Here is a 26,454-nt window from a genome sequence, read left to right as displayed (position 1 = left end):
GCTCTTGAGCGGCAAACAGCGGGTGGGCGGGTGAATGGGTGAGTGGCGGCCGGCCGGCAGGCGGGTGAACGGGCGAGCGGCAAACAGCGGGTGGGCGGGTGAACGGGCGAGCGGCAAACAGCGGGTGGGGGGTGAACGGGCGAGCGGCAAACGGCGGGCGGGCATCAGCGAGGAGCCGAGGTGGCGGGGAAGACCCAGGGAAGGTTCCTTCGGCCGCCCAGCAGCTGATCTGCTCGGTAGCGCAGCAGCAGCGAGGAGCCGAAGATCGGGGTTTCCCCTTTGCGTGGGCGGCTGGGAAACCCCGATCTTCGGCTCCTCGCTGCTGCTGCACTACCGAGCAGATCAGCTGCTGGGCGGCCGAAGGAACCTTCCCTGGGCCTTCCCCGCTGCCCACACGCAAACCCCACCATCTGCGCATGCGCAGCCATGAAGAAAAAGGGCGCACATGCGCAGATGGTGTTTTTACTTCCGGAACCCTACATCGTGAAAAATCGATTATCGCGAGGGGTCCTGGAACGGAACCCTCGCGATAATGGAGGGATCACTGTATTAGCAAATTCTGCAAAACCTCTGGCATGCCTTACTTTTGGGGTACGTCTTATTTTCGGGGAAACAGGGTAGAATCAAAGTTGCTTCAATTAGCAGTAAAATGCTTTGTCCTGGGCACTCGCGTGAATTATCTCCAATCGGAGTCCAACTGTTTGCAAATCAACCAAGTAACAAGAATATTCCCCACAGCAGCTCTGCAGCCTTCCCTAACAGCAACAATCTCTCTAATCAGGAATGCTGGGTAAACATTTGGCCACTTTTATCAGTATAATATCTAATACAGGTTCTTAATAATGCTTGATGATTTTTTCATCTTTCTCCCATAGCACATCAGACATCTCTTCTTGCACTTCATTTAATGGAACTCCTCAGAAAACCAAGGCATGCCCAGCAGGAAAACAGGCCTCAAAAGGGCAATCTTGTCTGATTCTCTAGCTGCACGTCCATTCTGGGTTGCAACTAGAGCCCCAGTTGAACTGTCCACCACAGATCCAAAAGAGGATTCCCCCCACTCCACCAACAACATTTTTATATTTTACACAAATGTATACTTTGTCATGTGCAGTAACTACTTACACACCTTCTAACTTACATTTATCACAGAATGTAGGAATCTGGAAACAACACTATAAGCATTCCAGAAAGGAAAGCATTTTGCTGTCAGTGTTCAAAAACCCTCCCTTGCTTCCTATCTTAGTTTCTCAACAGAATACATAGGGGGAATGCTTACTAAATCGCCATTTTCAGCATTTGCCTGTAACTTCTCTCACAAGGGTCTGCCTTTCGACCATTTGAAGAGTGCGTTTTATTGATCATATCAGCCCCATCTAATTTCATCTCAAGATCAAGGATCCAAGGGAAATTTAAGCCCCAGTAATCCTCATTTGAAAATTAAGCAGAGGTCAAGTTCCTAATGCTAATCTGAACAGAGGGCAAAGAGATTTGTTGGCAGAATTTTAGGGGAAGGCTGCTGAATGTAAACACACATCAGGCAAAATCTGAACAAATCCAAACCTTTGGATTCTCCCAACTCTTGCAAAACCACACATTTTGGGAAGAGGTCAATACCAATTCTTTGCAGCAGGTGGCAGCGTGGCTTACTTGTATTAGCTCCGCCCAGAATATGGAGAAAGGTGTGTCCTACTCAGAATAATCACTAGCATTACTAAACGTTTTATTCATTTAATCATTGACATTTCACCTAGCATTGGCTATGTCTTATCAAGTCCATATTCAGAACCGCAAAGGTGAAAAAGGCATCTCGTGATGGCTGGCTTCGCATACGACATGCAGATCAATTAGTGGAAAGTCAGTGAAAGGCTCAATCATTGTAAACTGTTTAGTTTAAACTTGGTTAGTTTTTTTTCTACGGGTGGAGTGTGTGTGTGTGTGTGTGTTGCGTGTGTGAGTGAGACAGAGAGAGACTATTTTGTATTATTTTCTGTCCTCCAGCTGTTTAGCTCAGTGGTGAGCTGCAACCAGTTTAACAACCAGTTCGGTGATTATGTACTTTGCGTGCACCTAACACAATTGCATGCAGAGTTCAAAATACAACAATTTGAAGCTTAGCTATTTACCTTCTAAGGCAGTCCTGGTAAGTAGAACAGGGAAGGTGTGGAAATGAGCTGTGGTGTGCGAATCAGCTGAACCAGAAAGAAAGAAATATAGGACAGGATAGAGCAGGAGGGCAAGGCAAGCTGATCTTCGGAACTACTAGTTTGCTCGAACCGGTCCAAACCAGCAGCAGCCCAACACTGGTTTAGCTATATCATACAGTTAATTTCTGTCCTTCATACAAGAGCATGAGAAAAGAGCTTCTCTGAAACAGGAAGTACTGTATCCTGCTATTACATTCCTGCGTCAATTAATCATGATGGCCTTAGGCATGTGTCTCACCTGTCTTTTAGCCAAGCCCAACCTTCAAAACTTTCCAGGAGTGATGGGTGTTGAAGTTGGGTATTTCTGAATGATGTCAGATTAGATGAGTTGGAGGCTACAGTAACCTGCTCATATGGACAAGGTAAGCTGAAAGACATTCAAACAGGAGGCTCTGATTCCATCACTTCCCAATGAACATCCTGAAAGAAGTCATTTACAAGCTGGAATTGCCAATGATCTGTTTTCCTTAAATTAAGTTACCTCATTCCTCTAATTGTAAAGGCCAGAGTCGGTTGGGAGAACGAGACCGGCTAACTTCAGATATGTCACCTTGAGCTCCTTACACAAAGAGAGGATTACCTGTATGATCAAAAGAAATATTAACATATATTTCATTGTGATGATTTTGGGCAAAACTGGGCTGCCCCAGAGACTGGGGCAAGGTTTCTAGACTAGAGGATGAGGTATTGGCCAGGTATCAACCCAACTTTGAAGTCAACCATTGCTGGATTTCTTATGCCTAGTGTTGTTATTAAGCAGAGCCTTTAGTGCTCTGTGAGTTTGTTCATTTGTACTTCTGTTGGTCATTAAGATTGTGAATGCATGTTCTTTTAGAGTCTGAGACAATACTAATGCTTTGTGCTTATACGTGTCTAGCATGCCGACTTCAGCATTGAGGAAAACATTGGTATTGCCCTTTTTCAGATCGCTGTCACTAGTTACACAGTGCAGGGGTTGCATGATTGCTATTCAAATCTATTCCACATGACCTTTATCTGCAGGTCTCAATTTCTCCTGGCATGATGTTGCTTAATTAGATCCCCCTCTCCCCCCAATAGGTTATGGAACAGGGATGCCATCTAGTGGCCAGGTGTGTTCATCACCAGAAACTAACCACATACAGAAATTATATTTGGAGCAGGGAGGGGAAGTGCCTGGAGGGGGGAAAAAGAGCATTTTATAGGTTACCACTCACAAGATGAGGTCTCTCTTCCTGCGAGCTCTTAAGCTCATAAATGAACACTGGTTTCAAATACTAAAGCACGGAGATATAGCTAGCCTGAAATATAATAAAAAAAATAGATTATGGTGTCCTTCAGCATCAACACATATGCGCGTAACAGAATATATTCTCTACTCATAAGTATGTGTACAAAGAAACTGGGAGACCATGAATTCTAGTTCTGCGAGGTGGATGTTCTTGGCCAGGCGCAGGAAGGAGGGAATAACAAACCAAACTGGAAAGCCCGTTTGGTCTAGTGAAGAAATGAATATTTTATGACACCTGGACTACATTTGGCCCTTTGGCTCTGTCTGATCCACCCATTCATTGAGGTGAACTGGAACTTAGAAAACAACTTGCGGAATGGCATGAAGATAAAGTACTTTTCTGTGCCATTTGCCCCTTGGCTGGCACAGCCTGAAGTGATGATGATGGTGGCGGCAGCTATTGTGTAGAGCAGTGTTTCCCAACCTTGGCAACTTGAAGATATCTGGACTTCAACTCCCAGAATTCCCCAGCCAGCATTCGCTGGGTGGGGAATTCTGGGAGTTGAAGTCCAGATATCTTCAAGTTGCCAAGGTTGGGAAACACTGGTGTAGAGGGACTTAGGCTCACCAACCACAATCTTCTTGAAGTGCCGCCTTGTGGGCAAGTGAGTGGAATGCAGCCAGCAACTATTGGTTTAGTCCTCCACAACAGTTCCCATTCCTTATGTGACCCTTGGGAACATTGACTGCCCACCCCTGGTTAACCACCTCTAATGTTTCAGGCACCAGGCTAGAAATCAGGAAACTGTTCTAGTTTCTTAGATGTGAAAGTCATCTGGAGGACTTTGCGTCAGTCACTTTTTCTCACCCAACCCTTTCTCACATGGTTATTGTAGTATTGAAAATAAGAGAAGAGGAAGGAATATGACTGCTGATTCTAAAAATAAAACCTGAAGGATGAAAAAAAATAATTAAGCATCTACGGTAATATAAATCATGTTTGCCACCAACAACAACACAAAAAAAACCCCACTGAAAGAATTACAGACTATTTCAATTACAACTATCAGTTGAAGTTACAGTTCCCAGCCAGGGTGGAAACAAAGTAAAAACAAAACAAAACAGGAAAATGAAGACTCTGTTACCTTTTATATCTGTCTTTCCAGGTAAATCCCCTTTTAAAAAATCAACTACAATCATATATAGGAGGGTTTAAATTCAGGGAAACCTAAATAATGTGCTAATTTTAATCATACATATATAAATAAAATCCATGTGGTGCTTTCCCTACATAGTTATAGTACATTTACAGGTATTGTAGGTACAACTACGCTAGTATCAATTTCTTCCTGCTGCAATAACAAGCAGGAGGTAGGTGTGTGTGTGTATACATATACATACTGTATGTATATATGTCTATGTATATATAATACACACACACACATACTGTTTCTCCCCCAAAAAGACATCCCCTGGGTTTTGGGGTTTTTGAATGCATAACAATAAGGCCAAGTGCTTATTTCAGGGTTCAAAAAAATATAAAACAGGCTCTTATTTTGGGGAAAACATGGTACACACTCACACACACACAAATCAGGGAACTCATGGCAAAATCTGAACAATGAAATTCAAATTTCTGCTTCCATCATTTGGAAAAAAAGAAAAGTTACTGGGGCATTAAGTTTTGTGACCTAATTTCATTTATTAAAATTCTTTTAAATTTAAAAAAATGGAAAGTTAGCAGGCTGGAAAGCGAATCCCAGCTTAACCATAATCCTTTCCCCCGCTAAAACTGTTTCTTGGATCCACACAAACTCAAGTGCCATAGTTAGAAAATAAAAAAGTATATGCTGTCACATATAATTTCATGTATTTTCTTCAAGGTATGAGCTTTCTATAACTGGTCACAGCTATTACGACAATTCTTTTGAGAAGATACCTGTAAAACACCTCAAAATCCAAAGCTAGGGACTCTATCCTACAAGATTTGGAAACATTTTATTGGAGGGGAGGGAAACAGAAATTAACCCAATCAAGCCTGCTCTGGAATTACTATTCTATCATCAACACATGAATCACATGGTCTTCTTGGAGATAGCTCCAAGGTTCTGGACTTCCTTGCCACGACAGACCTATCTATCCTTATACATCGACATCAGTCAATAAAAGTATTTTAATTTTAATTTGGAAAGGACTTTTCTCCATATGCTGATCTCTAAATATGAGGCAATTGAAGGGTTTTTTAAAAAATCAAATTGCTTTTATATGGTTTTAAAACTTTTATCTTATTGTTGTATGTTATAAATTATATTACATTTATATTCTTAAAAGTTGCCTGCAGCCCCATTTGGTGAAAAGAAAATAATATAAATCTGACAAACTAATTACACCATGGTTTGAACAATCTTTTCTTCTAGGTTTCTTTCAGTTTCTCGCTAGCCCCCAACTAACAATGAAAACCCCCTCAAAAGTCTGCAAAGTAGTCCACTTCAAAAATATTTTTTGTTGTTCAATTCTAACGCCAATTCACTTTCTTGCATCTTTATAGAGGGTTTATAGCTTGTAGCAATTTACTCACATTCTGTGTTTCCATCAAGTTCTTCCCAGTCTTCTTTTTCCATCCTTAGCTTGATTTCTCCCATTTAGCTCTACAATATTGGATTTATCCTCCTGACTAAGTCTTGGCAGACCCAGAACCAATTTCCAACTGGACAAAGAACAAATACTGAATACCAAGACCGGCAGCAGTCTTGAGACCAAACTAACAACTACAGAGATGATAGACCTTGAAACTGCCTTTGCCCAATTAGAAGTCTGATGTGTATGTCTGGGGAGGGGGAAATACATCATGAAGGACAGAAGCTACACATGGATTAAATTAAGTTGCTCCCTGACTTTAAGTAGCCCCCTAATTTAAGTACCCTAAGTACCTTCCCTGTCCTTCCAATTCCATGTCCTTGCAATTACTGTATTGCAAACAAGAGAAAAATAGCTTGATTCTGAAGCAATTTGCCAGCATTACATTGAAAGGACCTTGAGCAAAGTCAGTACGCCCTCAGTCATTTAAAAAACCAAAAATTGATTCTTTGTGAAATGATCACTACGAGAAAATGGTCAAAAAACCCCAAAAAACCCCAGAGAGCAAAATCCATGCTTAGGATTTGAGAGATGAGAGAATTCTAAAAGAGTTTGGTCCCCCATCCTTGCTTAACTAACCTGGCTGCCAATACTTCATGCCAGCAAAGTCTGGGCAAACAGAGGCAGCAATACAACTGCCTGACAGACAGGCAGTCTCGGCAGCAAAAGACACCTGCTGCGTTGTGGGGCTCAAGAGGGTCCAGTCCCTGCCAGTGTCAGAGAATGGGTTCATTATCCTAACTATCCCCACCTCTACTTGGCACTTCCAGATGCCACAGACAGAGGGATAAACAGAACCAGCTTGCAGCCTGGCACACATGGAGACAAGCCCTTCTTAGGAGTGGAAGTAGACAAAATCACAGTTGTTCTGGCTAGCAAATAAATGGGACCAAGAACCACACAATTCTCTCCCTTTCTCAATCATACACATAGCCACATAAGCATAAACAACATATGGTTTGAGTCAAAGAATACTGGTGAAATTTGAATGATGCAATAAACTGGATCTGCATGTATGAGAATTACTATAATGCAGTGGATTCAAATATAGTACAAACATTTGCATCATATCAGACTCCCTATTTACATCAGGCTCCTGGAGGCAATGCCCCCCCTCCCGTGTCACAGGTGTTGGCTGTTACAATTTGCCCCTAGTCCCATAAATTTTAAGAAAATCAGCTGTGGAGAACCTGGCCTGTAGGAAGGAAATATTTGCACTGATGTCATTTACTCAGCTCTGTTTTTCAACATCTGGAACAGGGGTGTCAAACTCGCGACATGTCACGTGACGTATCACAACTCCCTCCCCCCTTTACTAAAATGGGGGTGGGCATGGACAGCATATGACACATCTAATTTGCAGGCTGCAAGTTTGACATCCATAATCTAGAAGAAAATTGTTAAAGTATTCTGAACATTGCATTGATATGCAATCAACATGTGGATGACCCGCAAAATTGGCTCAGATTATTCTCAAAAACTAGTTTAGAAGAAACATGAATATATAAGCAGAACCATCAGACGAATGAAGATATATCCTTGATGGACTGCCATCTGTAGTCTGGGTTTCCTTTAAGCCTCAGAGATAATTGGAAATCTGCTCAGAAATCTGGGGTTGATGGCCAGAAGTATTTTTTATAAGCTTATGCTGCTGCATCAGATGCAACTATATCGTCACAGAATTGAACATGTTCCAGCTATTCATAGTAAAATCCAAGCTGTGTTATTGGTTTTATTAGGTAACTAGTTCAGGAAATTAGGTCAGTACAAAATGAAAAAAATAAAATAAAAGCAAAAAAAAAAGCTTCCTAAATAATTTGGTCAAGTGTTTTGGGTATGTTTGCATTTCTCTGCAATTTTGTTTTACAGGAACTACAGTATATCATTCTGCAGTAATGGAAGGTTAACTATATGATCTGGAGAAAAGATAAAGTTAATTTAAAGAATCACAGACAAATGCCACATTTGTACTCCCAAATAGTTTCTGAATACTCCTAAAACAGTCTCTTGGATATTGGTGACTGATTTACATGGAATCAATAAGGTTTATACTTATAACAGTGATGAATACATTTTCAAGTTCATTTCATCTTTTAATTTTTAATACTTTAAATTATTTGAGTCCAAATAATTAAGGATTGACTACTTTCATCTAAAGTGCCCACATTCTGAATGTACATTTATTCCTATCTGGAATAATTTAATTTAATTTAATTTATTAGATTTGTATGCTGCCCCTCTCTGGAGACTCGGAGCGGCTCACAATAAATAAATGGAAGTCATCATAGTAGCAGATACTATTCAAGAAAAAAGATCTTTTTGATAGTGATCTCACATCCAAAAGCTCTGAATACATGTATTTTCAGCAATTTCATGACTCCTATTTTTGCACTGTTGGTCTTATTGGTAATTAATTTTTAAGTTGATACTATTAGTACTGCATTTTTATTATGCAGATGGCTGGATGTACTTACAGGTAGCTATAGAAATTAAATACATTGACAATAAAATTTTAAAACAGCAATTGTTTCTATATTTTTGCATTCAATTTCATGGAGAAGGGGTTTACATTATTTGTTTTGAAGCAGGAATCCATTAAACCTGGCTGTTATGGATAATTCTCAGTCCTTCCATTCCCTTTTTAGGGAATATTACTAAGATGGTGGAGATCTAATAGCAGAGCGTTCTAGATAACGTAGATTATTTGGACCCTTTTCAATCAACTTTATGACTGGAATCAAGATAGGATCGGCTGACCTATGATAGAATGAGATTTTGCTGGCCTTTCTGGATCTCTCAACCATCCTTGATAATGCTAATCATAGTGTTCTTGTGGACCACCTGGGGATTCTTATCTTCCCTCCATGAGTGGTTCTAATTGATTTTGGAGAAGAAGAAGCAGCATTGAAAGGTCTCTATGTTATAGAGTTTGACCTTTTAACCCATTTTCTCATACGATTTAATATCTACAAAAGCTGTAAGGAAGGTCATCAATCTGCTTGTTAATAATAACTAGTTGTGTATATCCATCCCACATAATACTAAAGATACAGTTAGCCATCTACCTCAATGCCTGAAAGCCCGTAGTATTTAGGTAGGGGGAAATAGGTTTAAGTTTGAAGAGGGAGTGGTCGTTGATCTATTCTAGAAGTTGATGTATCCTACCTAAAGAGTAAGTGCAAACATTTGTATAATTTCATCTTGGTACCCATTATGGCTGCTTCTGGAATAGTAGTCTTTGTACCTTGGGTTTCAACTTTTGCAGTTTGCTACACATGTAGCTGCCCTTAAAAACTACTTGGAAGCTAAAAGCAATCCAGAATTCAGCAGCCTAATTATAACAGGCATTTACCCGTTTAACATCTCTACTGTATTATATGGGCTGCATTAACCCTAAAGAAATAATTGGGTTCACATCATGACATTATTAATTGGGTTCACACCATGAAATTATTAAAAGGAAAAATAAAGAAGGTTAAAAATTAATCTTAGTGCAGGTAGCTAACTAGATCTATTGATTTATAGCTGACCTGACTGTTATGTGAACACTAGAACAGAGAAACTATAGTCTCTCTTGCTCACACTATCCAACTAAGTCACAGCACAATTTACTTCCCAGGCTGAGTAACAAATGTGATTTGGGGGAAATGAAATGGAGACGATGTGTACGTGACTAGGGCAAGTTAATACATATCATTTGACTACTAGAATGTACTTGGCCTTCTCTCTTCTCTCTTTTGAACCTGTCAAATGTTTTTCTTAATTGTTTTTCAGGCTGAACCTCTTTTGTCGTTCTCATATATATTCTTTTTTGTCAAAAACTCCCCTTCTGTTGTTATTCTAAAAGTAAAATAAAATAGAGAGAAATATATGAAAACAAACAAAACCCGCCGAAGTTTCTTAAGACTTCACATTCCTAACTTAATGCCAGATTTGCTATTCAGTTTCCTTTCTGGAAACAAACAAACAAAGACTGAGGATACTGCAGTGTGAATTGACAGCCTCTAGTTATAGCATTTGGAAATTACCTCACAAACTTGGCTGAAAATGAACTTGTCTATCGGTTCGTGACATGACTGCAACCTCTGTGCATATTGCACATGCCTGTAAACTTATATATATATATTTCCACATGCATAACCTGCCTCCCCAGACATTAATTTTTACATGGGAAAGGGGAATGTTATCAGTTCAGTTTACCAGATTGGTTCTGCTACTTCAGAAAGCTAGAATTCAAGTATCAACCAGTTAGTAGTAACAACTGGTTGCTAATCCAATGTATTTCACATAAACCCTGTATCCTGAATTTTGATGTGAAGTTGCTTGCAACATTGATTATAGTTTATATAAAATTGCCAGTAGTTACTCCTTTAATTGCTACAACTAAATTCATAAGCCACATTCACAAAAATTGTGATTTTCATCTATTGTTGGAGATTTGGCTTCTAATATATGCAAAACCATAAACTCGTTCTTTATAAAATCAGGATAGAGAGATTCTACATAAGAACTGAGTGCTAGGATAAGTTTTAATAAACATTTGCTTCTCAGTGATTGTAGTAAGTGAAAATCCACAAAATAGTAATAGAAGCCAATAATTACAGAGAAGATTATTCCAACAATCTTAAAGACACAATCTTTCAATGGAGATAAACTCACACATTAAACTTCAACCTGTGAGGTGTCTAGCTAGAGAATATACACACATAAGAATGGAGAAAAAACCTTACATATTGCATGGAAGTTGTCTTCTGAAAACATTACCTTGTCCTAATCCAGGACCTTTGTTGAAATCTCCAAAGCACCTGTGGCAGTGTAGCACCCCAATTAAATCACAAATCAATTGTAAATTATTGAACTGTCAAAGTGATCTTGGGTGATTTGGGGGTGTAGCATGGACCAAAGAGCTACTAACTTCCCCCCTAATTAATATAAATAACATTTGATCTCTATATTTTTTTAAATTAACATCTCAACAGAAGGGAGAACAGATTCATGTTTTACATCCAGAAGACCTCAGGTTCTATTTCAGGTTAAAAGAATCCAAAGATGACAGAATTGAGGATGGCCTCTTTCCAACAAGAGACCAGCAGCCTATATAAACTCTTAAGGTCACTCAGCAAGCTCTCTAAACCAGTTGATTTTGTTTACCTTTATTTTTTTTAGGTTCTTTCAATTCAGCTAATGTTATCATGTGAATCAGCCCAGGCAAAGAAAATGGATAAGAAGGAAATATACAGGAATGTATTGATGAACATTTATTTCTAAATAACCGCAGCAGAAAAATAAGGCTGCTTTTTACTGTATATTTAAAAACTACTTATGAAATGGACCTAGCACCACTGAACATTATTTGTAAGACTTTGGATCCTCTATTTTTATTTTCAGCCTTCACACAAATCTGCATTTTGACTCACAGCCTTGTTCACACACCCACATGGCAGGGGTGTGTTCCACTTACCTATGCCACCAGTTTGCACTGCGACGTTTTTTAAAATACAACAAAGCGAGGGAGATAGATCCCTTGACTGAAAAATATCTACCAGTATGGGATTGTTTGTGGAGGGATGGACTTCAGCAATATTTGCTACAGAGTATGCTGGCTCCGTGCCACAAAACGTTGTCTTTTTGCAAGAAACTGAAATGCAGTGCTTTGCCTACTTAAGAAGACACTTAGGCTCAATGCCAAAACCCAGCCTAAAGCCCATGAAGAAGATGAGTATCAAGCTGCTTTAGAAATAGAGAAAATGAACTATGAAAGAGGGCCTCAAAGATTCCAGACAGATTCTTTTAGATAGCTCTGAAAAAAGCCAGGATTTTTCCTGGAGCCACTACTGTAAGTGCAAAGGACATTGTCCAAGTATCTGACCGGCTGCACAGCCAGTCCAGAGCCAGCGATTTTACAAAATATTATTGCATTTGAGAAAAGTGGGGAGAGTATGGTGCCCTTCAAATGACTCACAGGAAGGCACAGGCCATGCTTTGAGAACCATTGTAGTAATGCAATATTATCCTCACACTAACAATTAGAAGCTGCCTACTGGCATTTCTAGTTCATAATTAATTCTGATTAAACTAAGAACAAGAACAACCCAGCTTTTCTCATTTACATCTTATCATTCCCTGGCAACACCCCTGATCTGCCATGTCCCCATAGTGTTCTCTCTGTCCTTAGCCCATACACAAGACAGCCTTAAGTCATGACTAGCTGCACAGATTTTTCCTTTAAGTTACCAGGAACCAGTGATAATTTCAGGCTGCATACAGTCTCTTAATCTTAACTATCCATGTTAGCAAAAGTATAGCTACCTATAAGCTAGTTAAAAGTGTAATTATCTATAGGTTACTTTGGTGTATACAATCCTTTCCCTTCTATCCCTTATGATTCCCTTAATTTTTTCTCTGTGTAAAAAGAGCTGATAACACTGCTAAAAGATTCCCCCTTCTCATTATTATTTGCCCAGAGGCTCGTTTTCAAGCGGGTTTGCTACCCCTTTGGACAAAAAATATATATTAAACTAATTCTATTTATTTATTTGTTTGTTTGTTTGTTTGTTTATTTATTTTGTCCAATACACAATGAGAGTTTTAGTGGGTATATATCTATATACACATAGTAAAATACATGATTCTCAAAACAAGCATCTCTAATATCTGGTTAGTGGAGTCTGGGATGGAGCAGGTTTGAAGTTATCACTCCTGTTTCATTGCCTCATGTAATGAACTTGGGAAGGTACTAGGTTTTGACAAATGACTAAATCTCTGGTGTTTAGCCATGCTGTGATCGTTTGCTGCCAGCTGGTGATGTTCAGAAAAGGGAAGACAGCCAAAAAAGAGAAGGTTTAACCAAAGACTTTGCTTAACATGCCTGTACACTGACATCAGGGTGTCACCCGAATGGAGGATAGAAATGCAGAATAGGAGTCAGCAAGTTTTCTGCTGGTTTAGTTTTCTGCGAGTTCAGGGTGGTAGTGAGAAATTGCCCAATTTTTCACATCTACTTTTAAAAAGCCGTGAAGAGCACAATTAATTTTGAATATGGTGCTAAATTATATGTTTCGTGATGTGAATGCAGAAAGCAGCAGAGGTAGCATCAAATGGAAAAACACGAAAATCATAGAAGTCTAACTTTATATTCCCCATTGCTCCCCCTAGAGGTTAATGAGGTATTGCAGGACAATCAGAAATGAGTCAAACTGGGATAACTGAGAATCAAGAATATTCAAAGATACTTCAAAAAATCCTGGAGATCTTTGTAGAAATTTAATTTTTAAAATTTTCAGCACATGGCTACTTTTTAGTGCATCCCATCAACAAGAGTGTACATTTCTACCGCGTTTACCAAAAATAAGCCTTCCCCCCAAAATAAGTCCTCCCCTAAAAATAAACCTTCTGCCCAAATTAAGTCCTCCCCTGAAAATATTTAAATGCATGTGTAGCCAAACCCCACCATTTCTTTTGGTTAGGGTTAGGGAGACAGAGTTGGAAATCAGGTAAGACAGCAAGAGAAGCCCCGTCTTGCTCCACGCACCCCAAAATAATAAGACCTCCCCAAAAATAAGGCCAAGCGCTCATTTTGGGTTTTTAAAAAAAATTCAATTCAATTCAATTTATTAGATTTGTATGCCACCCCTCTGTGAAGACTCGGGCGGCTCAGTATCTTATTTTTGGAAAAGTCAGTATCTTATTTTTGGGAAAACATGGTAGACCAAATTCAAAATTAAATAAGCAGTTTTGAAAATGCCATTGAAGAAAATCCCCAATGTTCTCTAACTGCTTTAATGCTCTGTAGATTTGATGATCTTACCGGGTATCCTCTGGCTCCGATAGGCACTCCACCGTGCTGGGCTTCTGTTCCATTCACCGCAATTCCATCCAGGATCAATAAAGAGAGACCAAGGTGGGCTCCGCCCCCAGAGGCAACACCCCACGGTCGCCACGACAGATGTGGATTTGAGATTTGAGGGAGGAGGGGCTATTATGCTACGAGGCAAGCCCCATTGTGGTCTTCTTCACTGTTGGCAAATTGCAAGCATTCTGGGTCAAAAGCTTGAAGACCCTATGAAGATAAAAAAGAAGGAACGGATTTCTTATTCATGTTTCATCTTGAGTCCTTCTCATTCTCTTGACGTTGAAACAAAAAATTTAAAACATTCTATAATAATAATAATAATAATAATAATAATAATAATAATAATAATAATAGTAATAATAATTTATTGGATTTGTATGCCGCCCCTCTCCGTAGACTCGGGGCAGCTAACAACAATGATAAAAACAGCATGTGACAATCCAATAATAAAACAGCTAAAAACCCTTATTTATAAAAACCAAACATACACACAAACATACCATGCATAACTTGTAATGGCCTAGGGGGAAGGAATATCTCAACTCCCCCATGCCTGGCGGTATAAATGAGTCTTGAGTAGTTTACAAAAGACAGGGAGGGTGGGTGCAATTCTAATCTCCGGGGGGAGTTGGTTCCAGAAGGCCGGGGCCGCCACAGAGAAGACTCTTCCCCTGGGGCCCGCCAAACGACATTGTTTAGTCGACGGGACCTGGAGAAGGCCAACTCTGTGGGACCTTATTGGTCGCTGGGATTCGTGCGGTAGCAGGTGGTTCCGGAGGTAATCTGGTCCAATGCCATTTTATTTTACTGACATATCCATGTATCATACTGGCTATAGCGTGACATAATTTCTGAAACTTTCCTCCTAAATTCTCAATTTTTACAATTCAAAACCACAAAAAGCAGGATGAAATATATGAATGAAACACAGTTTTGTCTATGCCTGTTTATTATGAATATATTCTATACGTCAAATTTTAAAAAAAAATTGGAGGAAGAAAAAAAGAAATATTTTGAGCACCGACACATTGGCTGATTTCTACATGCATTTAACCAAGGAGCAATTATCCCCCTTTTTCTTGTAATGGTGCCTTCCTCTTGTCTCCAGACATCCGTTGCTGTACTGGTGTTAAAGCAGCATTTCTCCCTTATTCTCACATTATGTGTATGAGCAGCCTAAGTGTATGAAATTAATTAGTTTTTCCAGCACTTCTGAGGCTGGAAACAAAGTCACATAACAAGTGGAATGGTCAGAGAAGAACCATTTGAATGTTTTAGTCAAAAAAAATCTAAAACTTTAAGGCTTTAAAAAAAAAAAGAGGGACTCTGAAGCGGTGAGGAGGAGCACACGCCCCCCATATACCTGGCGTGAGGCTGCCCTCCATACACCGCACCAGAGAGAGAAACCCAGGCGGGCGAGAGGGGGGAACCTCCCGTTCCTTTGACAGAAAGGCGGCTACAGCTGCTGCTGCTATCTGTTTTCTCTTCCTTCCCGTGCTGAAGGGCTCCCTTCTCCTCTCGCTCACTCACTTTGTAGCCGGTGCCTTTCCTTCACTGTCGTGACTTCTCAGTTTGGCTGAAGCTGAGTTGATCCGGCCGGGGTGAAGCACCCCCTTTTGCCTTTCCATGCCCAGACACTCAGGGAGGCAACCTTGCGCTGGGTGTATGGGAGGCAGAACGATGAGGTAGTCACCACAGTGAAGTGGTTTATTCCCTCTCCAAGCACCCAGAAAACGAAAATGCTTTGCTCGCTCTGGGCTGCCAAAGTCTCCTTAAGCGCCCCCGAAAGGCTCCTCTGGCAGCCCAGAAAAGCCTGAGATAGCCGGGATTAAAGGGGGAATGGCAGGAAACTGGCTGGGCCTTATAAAAATTATAATTTTCACAAGGGTTTTTTAAAATTATTTTTTAACTATTAGATTTGTATATTGTCCTGTAGTGAGCCGCTCAGAGAGGGACGGCATACAAATCTAATAAGTTGTTGTTGTTGTTGTTGTTGTTGTTGTTGTTGTTGTTGTTGTTATTATTATTCGTGCCACTCTCAAATTTCCTGGTAATTTTTTCTGGGCTCGGGTTCTTAAGTAGAAAATGGTTCTTAAGTAGAGGCAAAAAAATCTTGAACACCTGGTTCTTATCTAGAAAAGTTCTTAAGTAGAGGCGTTCTTAGGTAGAGGTACCGCTGTATGTCAAGGCATGCCAACTCTCTGAAATCAAACAGGCAAAAAAGACCAGGTAGACTCTATGGGAAAAAAAAGAAAATTGTGTCTATCTGATGGAAAATAAATGGACCCTCAAACAGCAATGCCCTAGCCCACAAAAAGGCTTTGAAGATAATAATCAGCATCCCAACTGCACCTGGAAAACTACCATCAGACTGTTACATGGGCACACTGAGACATCTCATAGTTAGCTGGATCCCTACATTTTGGATTAGCTGCAGTTTTTAAGTGGGTCTTCAGAGGCAGTCTTCTGTAGAACGTGATGCAAAAGCATAATTGTAAGATGACCAAATCATGAATGACTCTCTGAAGGACAGTCCATATCAGTTGAGAAGCACTTGAGCATTTTCTTTTTGAGAAGAAAGTATACTATCATGCTTCAATATTGGCAGAACCATTCCTACCTCAAAGAAACTGACCCTGTATGTGAGGACAAACTACACACTACCTAACAAGTTAGGAGGGGAAAAGATATAATAAAGAAAGGATTGTTCGGACAAGCAGTCTTGAGGATTCTATCTGTTTCCCTGGGAGTCACAGATGCAAACTTGTCTCACCTAACAAATCCAAACTATGTTTCAGTCACCTCTGGGGGAACAGCCAGTCAGGTCTAACTATAAGTGAGTAACTATGCTAATAATTCCAAAAATATGGATAGCTATTGAATAGTAGGAATGAAATCCAGCAAATTCTAACTCTTTTTTTTTTTTTTGCAATCTGATAGTTACCAGGATTTCTGCAGCTCAAATCTGGCAGGCTCAGTAAACAGTTGCATTTCTTCATATGTTGCTCTTCTTATATTTTATAGTTACTGAGCTGCGATGGCGCAGTGGTTACAGTGCAGTACTGCAGGCTACTTCTGCAGCTTGCCAGCTGTTTGGCAACTCAAATCTCAGCAGGCTCAAGGTTGTCCTTAAGAGTGAGGACCCAAATTGTTGGGGCAATATGCTGACTCTGTAAACTGCTTAGAGAGGGCTGTAAAGCACTATGAAGCAGTTTGGTCTAAGTGCTACTACTATCATTCAAGTCTCCTTATCCTTTTTTATTGACTATAGTTAGTGGAAATTCAAAATTTCCTTCCACAGCTCTTTTCTAAAGCCCAGAGATTTAATTTTTTTCTAAAGTATACTATTGGTATATTGTATTTATTAACATATGATTGCCTTTATTCGCTTCACTCAGCTTTTGTTTGTTTTGTAAATTTTGTGGTCATTGACCGAATAAATATTATTGATTTTTAAAGAACAGAAAATGTTGAGATGCAACATTGGTTTGTATGTATTATGTTCTGCTGCAATTTTTCAGATCTAGCTTAGAATAATGATCAAGAACGTGAAATATTAATCATTAAGTCCCGGCAAATAATTTCAAGATGTTTTCTAACATTTCACTTTTAACTACTTCTACAAGTTAAAAATAGTAACAGTATAAACAGCATATCAGTGTCTTTGTATCATATAAGAGCAACTGTATATAAATGTAACTGTACCATAATATCTTAGGGCAAAATAAAAAGTGTTATCGATTCTTATTCTATTCTTATTCTATCGATTCTTATTTTATTACTAAAGAACAGACATTGAGAAAAGCTACCGTAATTTTTTGTTTGTTTGTAAGTATTGGTAGATCTGATCTATTAAAAGGCAAGATATAATGATCCCATTATTGTACTCTTAAAAAACATTAGAAACATGTAACTTGGCTAAGGGTACTGTGGACTGACAAGAAAGCAAACCGATGGATCATCAAACAAATTAAATCCAGAGTTCTCACTCGAGACCAAGCTCAAATTATCCTACTTTGAACACATTATAGAAAGACTCGGCTCTCTGAAAGGGCTTTACTGCTAGGAAAGGTGGAAGCTAAGAGGATGACCAGCAGCAAGGTAAATGGATTTAGTTACAGTGGTGATGAGTGCTCTATTGGGAGACATAAAAGAACAGGCCAGGGGTAGGTTGTCATAGAGAAAATCTATGAGTGTGATTGCTAGGAAAATGACTAGGCAGCATATAATCAATAAATCAAACTTGGCTCACTATCTAAACAACATTCTGTTATATACTTCTGATGCTTCATAGTTGAATTCACGTATGATATACTAAGTCAGGTTTTTAAAAGACATAGTTGGTTGAGTAATATAATTTATAACATTTATAGTTTAAGTTTAGCTGGGATTACACATTGTGCTAAGTCTAAAGTGAGGAAAGTACAATATAATTTCAATTGATGTGTGAATCCAGCAACTGAAAAACAGTGGTCCGCAATGGGTAAATGCAATCCGTCATTTAGTCTGGAGCTGCAGCCACGTGGTTTCTGTGATCAGCTTTGGTGTATTACGGACAGCTCTAATGTATCCATCCCTAAATTAGAAAGTGGATGTAGGACTTTAAATTCAATCTGAGCCAATGGAACATGCCTCTTTGAAATAGCATGTACAAGCGACATGGGGCATATGAAAAAAATGATCAGATCAAAGACCATCTCATACAACAATCAAACCGAATCATTTTGGGAATTTGTAAACACAGCGTAATGAAGAGTTACCTCTTCAATACTTCAAAAGAAAAGGATTTAGGGGTAGTGATTTCTGACAGTCTCAAAGTGGGTGAACAGTGCAGTCAGGCGGTAGGGAAAGCAAGTAGGATGCTTGGCTGCATAGCTAGAGGTATAACAAGCAGGAAGAGGGAGATTATGATCCCGCTATATATAATGCTGGTGAGACCACATTTGGAACACTGTGTTCAGTTCTGGAGACCTCACCTACAAAAAGATATTGACAAAATTGAACGGGTCCAAAAACGGGCCACAAGATTGGTGGAAGGTCTTAAGTATAAAACGTATCAGGAAAGACTTAATGAACTCAATCTGTATAGTCTGGAAGACAGAAGGAAAAGGGGGGACATGATCGAAACATTTAAATATGTTAAAGGGTTAAATAGGATTCAGGAGGGAAGTGTTTTTAATAGGAAAGTGAACACAAGAACAAGGGGACACAATCTGAGATTAGTTGGGGGAAAGATCAAAAGCAACATGAGAAAATATTATTTTACTGAAAGAGTAGTGGATCCTTGGAACAAACTTCCAGCAGACGTGGTAGATAAATCCACAGTAACTGAATTTAAACATGCCTGGGATAAACATATATCCATCCTAAGATAAAATACAGAAAATAGTATAAGGGCAGACTAGATGGACCATGAGGTCTTTTTCTGCCGTCAGACTTCTATGTTTCTATGTTTCTTGTCTACATTCAGCATCAGGTACAAAGAACTATAGGAAAAGGGAGGTGTTTCACCACTGAATCTGCCATTAGGCAAAATGAGACAACAGTCTTGGATAGTATAAGAGGAGGCGTGTGGAAGCACTGTTTGTGAACCCTAAGTGACCTTGCTTCTCTCTAGTTCATTAGCAGGGATAAAAGAAAACTGAAATCTCTGTTCAATCAATTTCAGAATAGAAGACAGTACAATAGGGGCATCAATTTGCCTTTGACCTCAAGCAAAATGCCTTGAACTTGTTCTGGTTGTTATGTTAGCCCAGCTGACAGAGGCTGAAAAAGCTCTTCTATGAACTTGTATAATTCCTCTTAAAAAGCAAACTTTGCATCCCCCAGATATGAGAGGACTGCAGCACCAGAATTCCAAAGCTGCGTAGAAAACACCCCAGGAGCCGGACTGAGGAAAGCTGATCAGTTTCAATGGAACTTCATAAAAATATTGGCATTTGGTTGTTTCCTTAACAGCCTCATGTGTCTCTTCTGCTGCGGAGAAAACAGAAGGCTCTTTCTATGCCCAGCAATATCAGAAAACCTGTCAAAATCCCCCATGCTGAAGCTCAGGTTTTCTAGACAAGATGGTCACAAAAATAACACGCCACCTACCTAAGTCAAAAAGGAACCAAGCTGAGAAGGAGATGGGGGAAGGGAGAGGGAGAACTGCTGGAAAGCGTTAAAAGAATTGTATAACTTTTTAAAAAAAAATCCACTTCAAAGTCAACACCATTACTTATGCATAAATTTAAATAAAGATTTGTTCATAAGAATTAAATCTCTCTTTTAAAAAGATATACCAGCCCAAAGATGGGAGAGTCGTGGCTTAAATAGGATCAACTTCTTCCTACCATGGCGCTAGAGCTCAAGAACTGCTGGAACTGCTCAAAAACAAGCTTTAAAATTTGTTCTCCATATCAGGGATGGGTTGCTTACCTTTTCCTACCAGTGCGCTGCATGTGTATTGCGATATTTCATGTGCGTGCGCACACGTCCTCAGCATGATTTTCCTTCTGCGCATGCGCAGAGACGATTTTTCTTCTGCGAATGCTCAGAGAGCAGAAAATCATGGAAAATTATAAAAAAAGATGGTGGCGTGCCCAGACCGGCATAGATAGACTGGAGCTGTCTCAACAGAATTGCACAATCGGCAGGCCACTGCTACTCCATATGCAGCCTTGAAACTTGGTGACCATTTATACAATCTGTCACTTCCCTAGACATTTTGGCTTGATTTCTTGGACTTCCCAATTTAAAAATGTCAATGTTGACTTCTTCTTAACATATGCTCCCATCCAATGTTACCAACTAAAGTTACCAGACACCTCCCCTCCCTCCCAATCATGGTGATAAATGTTAAGGAAACTCAAATTCTGAAACTTGTGGATGGTCACAAGCTTCCTATCTCTCTTTCGGAAAAAATAAAACAAGGTTGCCCTAATGCATCTATTAGTTTTTAGTATATTTATGACACGCTAACTTGTTTATATATTTAGCATAGAGTAGAAACTTACTGGGTAAGTTACTGCCTTTCGTAAACTTCTTAAAACCCACCTCTGCCGTCAGGCATGGGGGGACTGAAACATCTCCCCTTGCCTATGTATTATTATTATTATTATTATTATTATTATTATTATTATTATTACTATTATTATTAATTAGATTTGTATGCCGCCTCTCTCCACAGATTAGAACTGCCCCTACTCTCCCTGCCTTCCGTAAACTCCTTAAAACCCACCTCTGCCGTCAGGCATGGGGGAACTGAAACACCTCCCCCGGGCATGTTTAGTTTATGCATGGTATGTTTGTGTGTGCGTCTGTTAGTTTATGGGGTTCTTTTAAATCTTGTATAAATTTTAAAGTTTTCTGATTATTTATGATTTGTTCTATTTGCTGTGAGCCGCCTCGAGTCTTCGGAGAGGGGCGGCATACAAATCTAAATAATAAATAATAAATAAATAAATAGACTTTATGTATGGAACATTTGTGTGTATGCTTTTATATAAGTTTTTTTTTAGGTTTTTTAATGTAAAATTATTATTTTAGATTTTAATATTAGATTTGTTATTGTATATTATTTTTGTCACTGCTTGAGCCTTCCCGAGTCTGCGGAGAGGGGCGGCATACAAATTCAATTAATCAATCAATCAATAAACAAACAAATAAACAAACAAATAAATGTTAAGATGGGGAGCAGGAATATTATATAGAAAGGGACAGTGAGATGGTTCGGTGGTTAAAACGCTGGGCTAGTCAGCTGGGAAGCTAAGCGGCTGAGTTCGAGATATGAGTGCCGTGTGATGTGGGGAGCTCCCCCTATTTACTTCAGCTACTGCCAATCTAGCATCATGCAAATGTGAGCAGACAAATAGGTATCACTTCGGCAGAAAGGGTTATTGCATTCCGTATTTTCATGCTGGCTACATGATGACAGCAACATCTCAGACAACATAGGCTCCCTCAGCTGAGAATCTGAGATGAGCACCGTCCCCTTGAATCTGTCCCAATTGGACAGGGGAAACCTTTATATAAAAAGTATCACCACAGGAAATTGGGACAAGTAATAGACGGATATATAAACAAGAGAAAACATAGGAACATGAGAAGGAAAACATTGCCTCAGTTTTCTTCAAACCAGTCATAAGTGATTGGGTATTGTTTAGACTCTCATCTCCTCTATTCCCAGTTAGTAAAGATATGCTAGGCCTCAGCTCTTCCTTTACTTCCCTCTCCTTGCCTCCCCCATTTCTCCAGTGTTTTTTCCTCCCTCCTGCTCTTGCTGTCTCAGCCTTAACATGCTACATATAAAGCGCTCTGTAAGGAGACCTGCAGCTCTCTGGCACATTGCCAAACCTGTGTAATCATCAAAGGAAGTACAAAAACAGTCAAGCCTTGCTGACCTCCCCAAAAGGGAAAAGAAATTGGGGGAAGAGAGTGGAAAAAATGCTGAGAGGCCCAGCTTTATCCTTAAAGGACCTTTTCATTGGGATTCAATTCTCTTGAAATGGATGAAAAACTGAAATTTCACAAGGATATACAAGTTCAAGTTAAAATCATGGCAAAAATGGGGGGAAGGAGGGGGTCAAATTAAAGAATAGATCACCAAATCCTCCCGAAGAATTTAATAATTAGAAAGAAAATGGACAGGAGACACACTTTTGAATTCGGCAATGCAAAACTATGAGTTACAATAGAAATATTATTCAATCTTTAGCGATTTAACTATCACGTAGAATACTGTGTCAGCGTTCTGAGCCATTGTTTTGAGTTGGAGACTTTGGCCTGCCACACTGTTTATTTTGTAAGGTTGAAGTTCACTTTCATATTAATACTGCGCAATTATACACTTCACAAAAATTCAGAAACTTTTACTTAGTAGCAATACTGTCTTCAAGCCCTTTAAAGGGTTTTTAAAGAAAGGGAGTCCTCCCCCCTCAAAAAACCCCCCACCCCAAATCCTGATTGTTATGCTACATTTTACCACAACCTAGCCTTCTATTACCTGATTTGGAAATTTTGGAAAACGAAGGTCAATTTATCCAGATGATATAAGGAATATAGTGCAGGCAAAGAGATGAGACCACATAAAGGAAAAGGTGGAGCCGGATAAATAAAAGCAATCCTGTTTAGTCCAAACTGTATCATCACTCAAGAGCAGGAAACAGGTGTAATAGTAATTCTAATTACATAGCAGTTTCATAGTACTATAAATGCTGCACTTAAATGTCACTTTTCATACCTGCCAAAATTGTAGAAACGAAAATAATAGAAATATTGTCTATAGTCACCCAAAGATTACATACGCAGGAATGGTATTCTGATATTTGTCCTAGTTTCATCATTATACTATATCCGCTTTGGCCTCAACACTAAAACATATTCAGTTTTCCTTAATGTATTTGAGAAGATTATTGGAATGACAGCATATCAATTTTTTTTAAAAAAGAGTGTCTTTAGAGGCATTAATATGTATTACAATACATATTATTGCAGCAAGAGACCATTACTTGGACATCTTTGGGAGATAAATTAATGTCAGCTTCCAAAACATCCTATACAATGTAATCATAGATACTCTATGTCGCTAATAATATGAATAGATATGACATCCATTCAGGTACAGATGCATAGGTGGAACAATTCAACCTAAGTTACAAAGACAAATTATGAAAAATATTAGTTTTAAAACTTTAATACATTTTATTGAAAAAATAGAAATAAGCTTTAAAAACTTATTTATTTGCTAAGATAAATTATATTAATAAGTAAGTGCCAATAAATGAAAGGTTTGGCTAGAACTTGGCCACTCTTGAAAGAGTTAAGTGGGGTCAGACCTGCTTGGATGAGAAGTTATCAGAAAATATCTGAGCAGCAGATACAGGGATATGTCAAAAAGCATCTCAGAAAAGCCAACGGTATGTCACTTTCATATTTTTGTCAAGAAAATTAGATATACTATAGATTTGCCCAGGAAATTATTAAGATTTGATCTTGAGTCAAAGGAGTTATTACTTTTTATGTAAGTAAATTTAGTGTTCTGAATATATTAGATCCTTATTTAATGATCAGAATTTGGACCAAAAACTCAAAATGATGACTAAATGAAATTCAGACATGATTTTACTTCAGCTCTCCTTTGTTGTACAGGCTTGGGAAGATCATAAATGTGTGGATTGGTCACAAAGTTACTTCTGTGAATGAACGAAGAAATTCTATCTGGGAAATTCTATCTGAAGATTTCCTGTACCTGCAAAGCTGACCTCACGGGTGGAAAGATCTTGAGATTACATTTCTGTGGTTCTGCTTTGTTCTTACCATCAAAAAACTCTGATGACCCCGTATGTTGCTTAACTAATTCCTATTTGTCCTGATGCCTGGCATTAGCAATGCTAGTTGATAAAGATGGAGAAATAAACATTTGGAGAGTCCTGGATACTCCTTTCAGTTTTGTTCCCTTCATGCAGGCTGGAAACTGCAGTTCCTGTTTGTACTCTGTACAAAACAGTTGGATTTGCAACGTATAATCAAGCTAACAATGAATGTTTGTTTGTATTGAAGTACTATAACTTTAAGAGGTAGTATTGAAAATTGTCATAAGAGGGAGCCAGAAAGCAGGATTCTCTCTCTGTTCTTTCTGCTAATTCACTGAGACTGATGTAGAACAGCTCTGTGTTAGTTTGATGTATAATGTCTGATATTTAAGATACAGACTGGCTTGTAATATTATTGTTTGAGAGATATTGGCTGATTTGAATGTGAATGACCAGACTGTTTAACTTGACTGTGCTATTTCTAAAGTAAACACTAGAGTGGTACCTCACCTTAAGAACTTAATTCTTTCAGTGACCAGATTCTTAAGTAGAAAAGTTTGTAAGTAGAAGTAATTTTTCCCATAGGAATCAATGTAAAAGCAAATAATGCATGCAAACCCATTAGGAAAGAAATAAAAGTTCAGAATTTGGATGGGAGGAGGAAGAGGAAGAAGAGGAGGACAGTCGCTGCCGAAGGAAAAAAGTGAGGTGAGGGGAATAAAAAAAATCCAAAACTTTAAGGCTTAAAAAAAAAAGAGGGACTGAGGAGGCGAGGAGCAGCACGTGCTTCCCATACACCTGGCACGAGGCTGCCTCCCATACACTGCACCAGAGAGAGAAACCCAGGCGGGTGAGAGGGAGGAACCTCCCGCTCTTTTGACCGAAAGGCGGCTGCTGCTGCTACCTGCTTCCTCTTCCTTCCCATGCTGCAGGGCTCCCCTCTTTCCTCACTCGCTTGCATTGTAGCCAGCGCCTTTCCTTCACTGTGGTGACTCCTTGGTTTGGTTGAAGTCAAGTTGATTCGACAGGGGCGAAGCACCCCCTTTTGCCTTTCTGCCCCCAGACATCCAGGAGACAACCTCGCACCAAGTGTGCGGGAGGCAGCACAAGGAAGTCACCACAGTGAAGTGGTTTATTCCCTCTCCAAGTACCCAGAGAAAGGAAAACGCTCCATTCGCTCTGGGCAGCCCAGAGGGAGCGTTTCTTTTCTCTAGGTGCTGGCAGAGGTTTACTCCCTCTCCAAGTGCCCAGAGAAAGGAAAATGCTTTGTTCACTCTGGACTGCCAAAGCCTCCTTAAGCACCACCGAAAGGTTCCTCCGGCAGCCCGGAAAAGCCCGAGATGGCTGGGATTAAAGGGGGAATCGCAGGAAACTGGCCAGGCCTTAGTGACACTCTCAAATTTCCTGGGAAATTTTTCCGGGCTCGGGTTCTTAAATAGAAAATGGTTCTTCAGAAGAGGCAAAAAAATCTTGAACACTGGGTTCTTATCTAGAAAAATTCTTAAGTAGAGGCATTCTTAAGTAGAGATACCACTGTATTTTATACGCTTTAATGTATCTGTCTTGTATGATGGAATAATTTTCCTGGATATCTGCTAGAATCCCACGTTTTCCTCTGTGCATGGCCCAAGTTATAAAATCATAGTAATTCATTTGGGAAGATGAAGTTGACATTGATATTCTGCTTGTACAGGTACAGGCAGTTTTCAATTTACAACGGTTTGTTTAGAGATTATTTCAAGTTACAATGGCACTGAAAAAAAGTGGCATGACTAGTTTTCACACTTACATGAACTGATGACAAATGCAGAGTCCTGAGATCATGTGATCACCTTTTGTAGTCTTTCCAACAGGCTTTTGACAAGAAAAGTCAACAAGGGAAGCCAAATTTACTTAATCGTATGATTCACTTAACTACTGCAGTAATTTGCTTAACAACCAGATTATAATACAGTAGTCCCTCACCTATCGCTGGTGTTACGTTCCAGACCTGGCCGCGATAGGTGAAATCCGCGATGGGGAATTTATCGACTGATAGTACTTATTTAAGTATTTATATTGTAATTGTTTGGTAAGTTTTCATTGTTTTAAGTGTTTATAAACCCTTCCCACACAGTATTTATTTTAGATACAGTATTTAAATACAGTATTTACAATTTTAGATTTTTTTTTTTTGGAAAAACCTGCCGATCGAGTTCGGCGGGCTGTTTAAATCTGCCGATCGACTTCCTCAGAAACCCGCGATGAAGTGAA

General features: G+C 39.3%; 1 protein-coding gene across 2 annotated transcripts in view; it reads right to left on the bottom strand.

Moving 5' to 3' along the window:
• The window catches only part of LOC139155460 (thyroid hormone receptor alpha-like), a 197,240-nt gene that overhangs the window by 46,311 nt on the left and 124,475 nt on the right, over positions 1-26,454 (bottom strand). The window contains exon 3 of one of the 2 annotated variants that reach the window (XM_070730598.1): positions 13,862-14,113. In XM_070730598.1, the coding sequence (XP_070586699.1) occupies positions 13,862-13,914 (53 nt within the window). In that variant the 5' untranslated portion in view covers positions 13,915-14,113. Of the gene's footprint in view, positions 1-2,445; positions 2,586-13,861; positions 14,114-26,454 lie in introns of those variants that run through there. The other variant, XM_070730597.1, reaches the window with a different exon arrangement.

Source organism: Erythrolamprus reginae, unplaced genomic scaffold, assembly GCF_031021105.1.
Source record: "Erythrolamprus reginae isolate rEryReg1 unplaced genomic scaffold, rEryReg1.hap1 H_2, whole genome shotgun sequence".
NCBI lineage: Eukaryota > Metazoa > Chordata > Lepidosauria > Squamata > Dipsadidae > Erythrolamprus > Erythrolamprus reginae.
The sequence above is the reverse complement of the archived record's forward strand: the minus strand, read 5'-3'. Positions and strand labels throughout refer to the sequence as shown.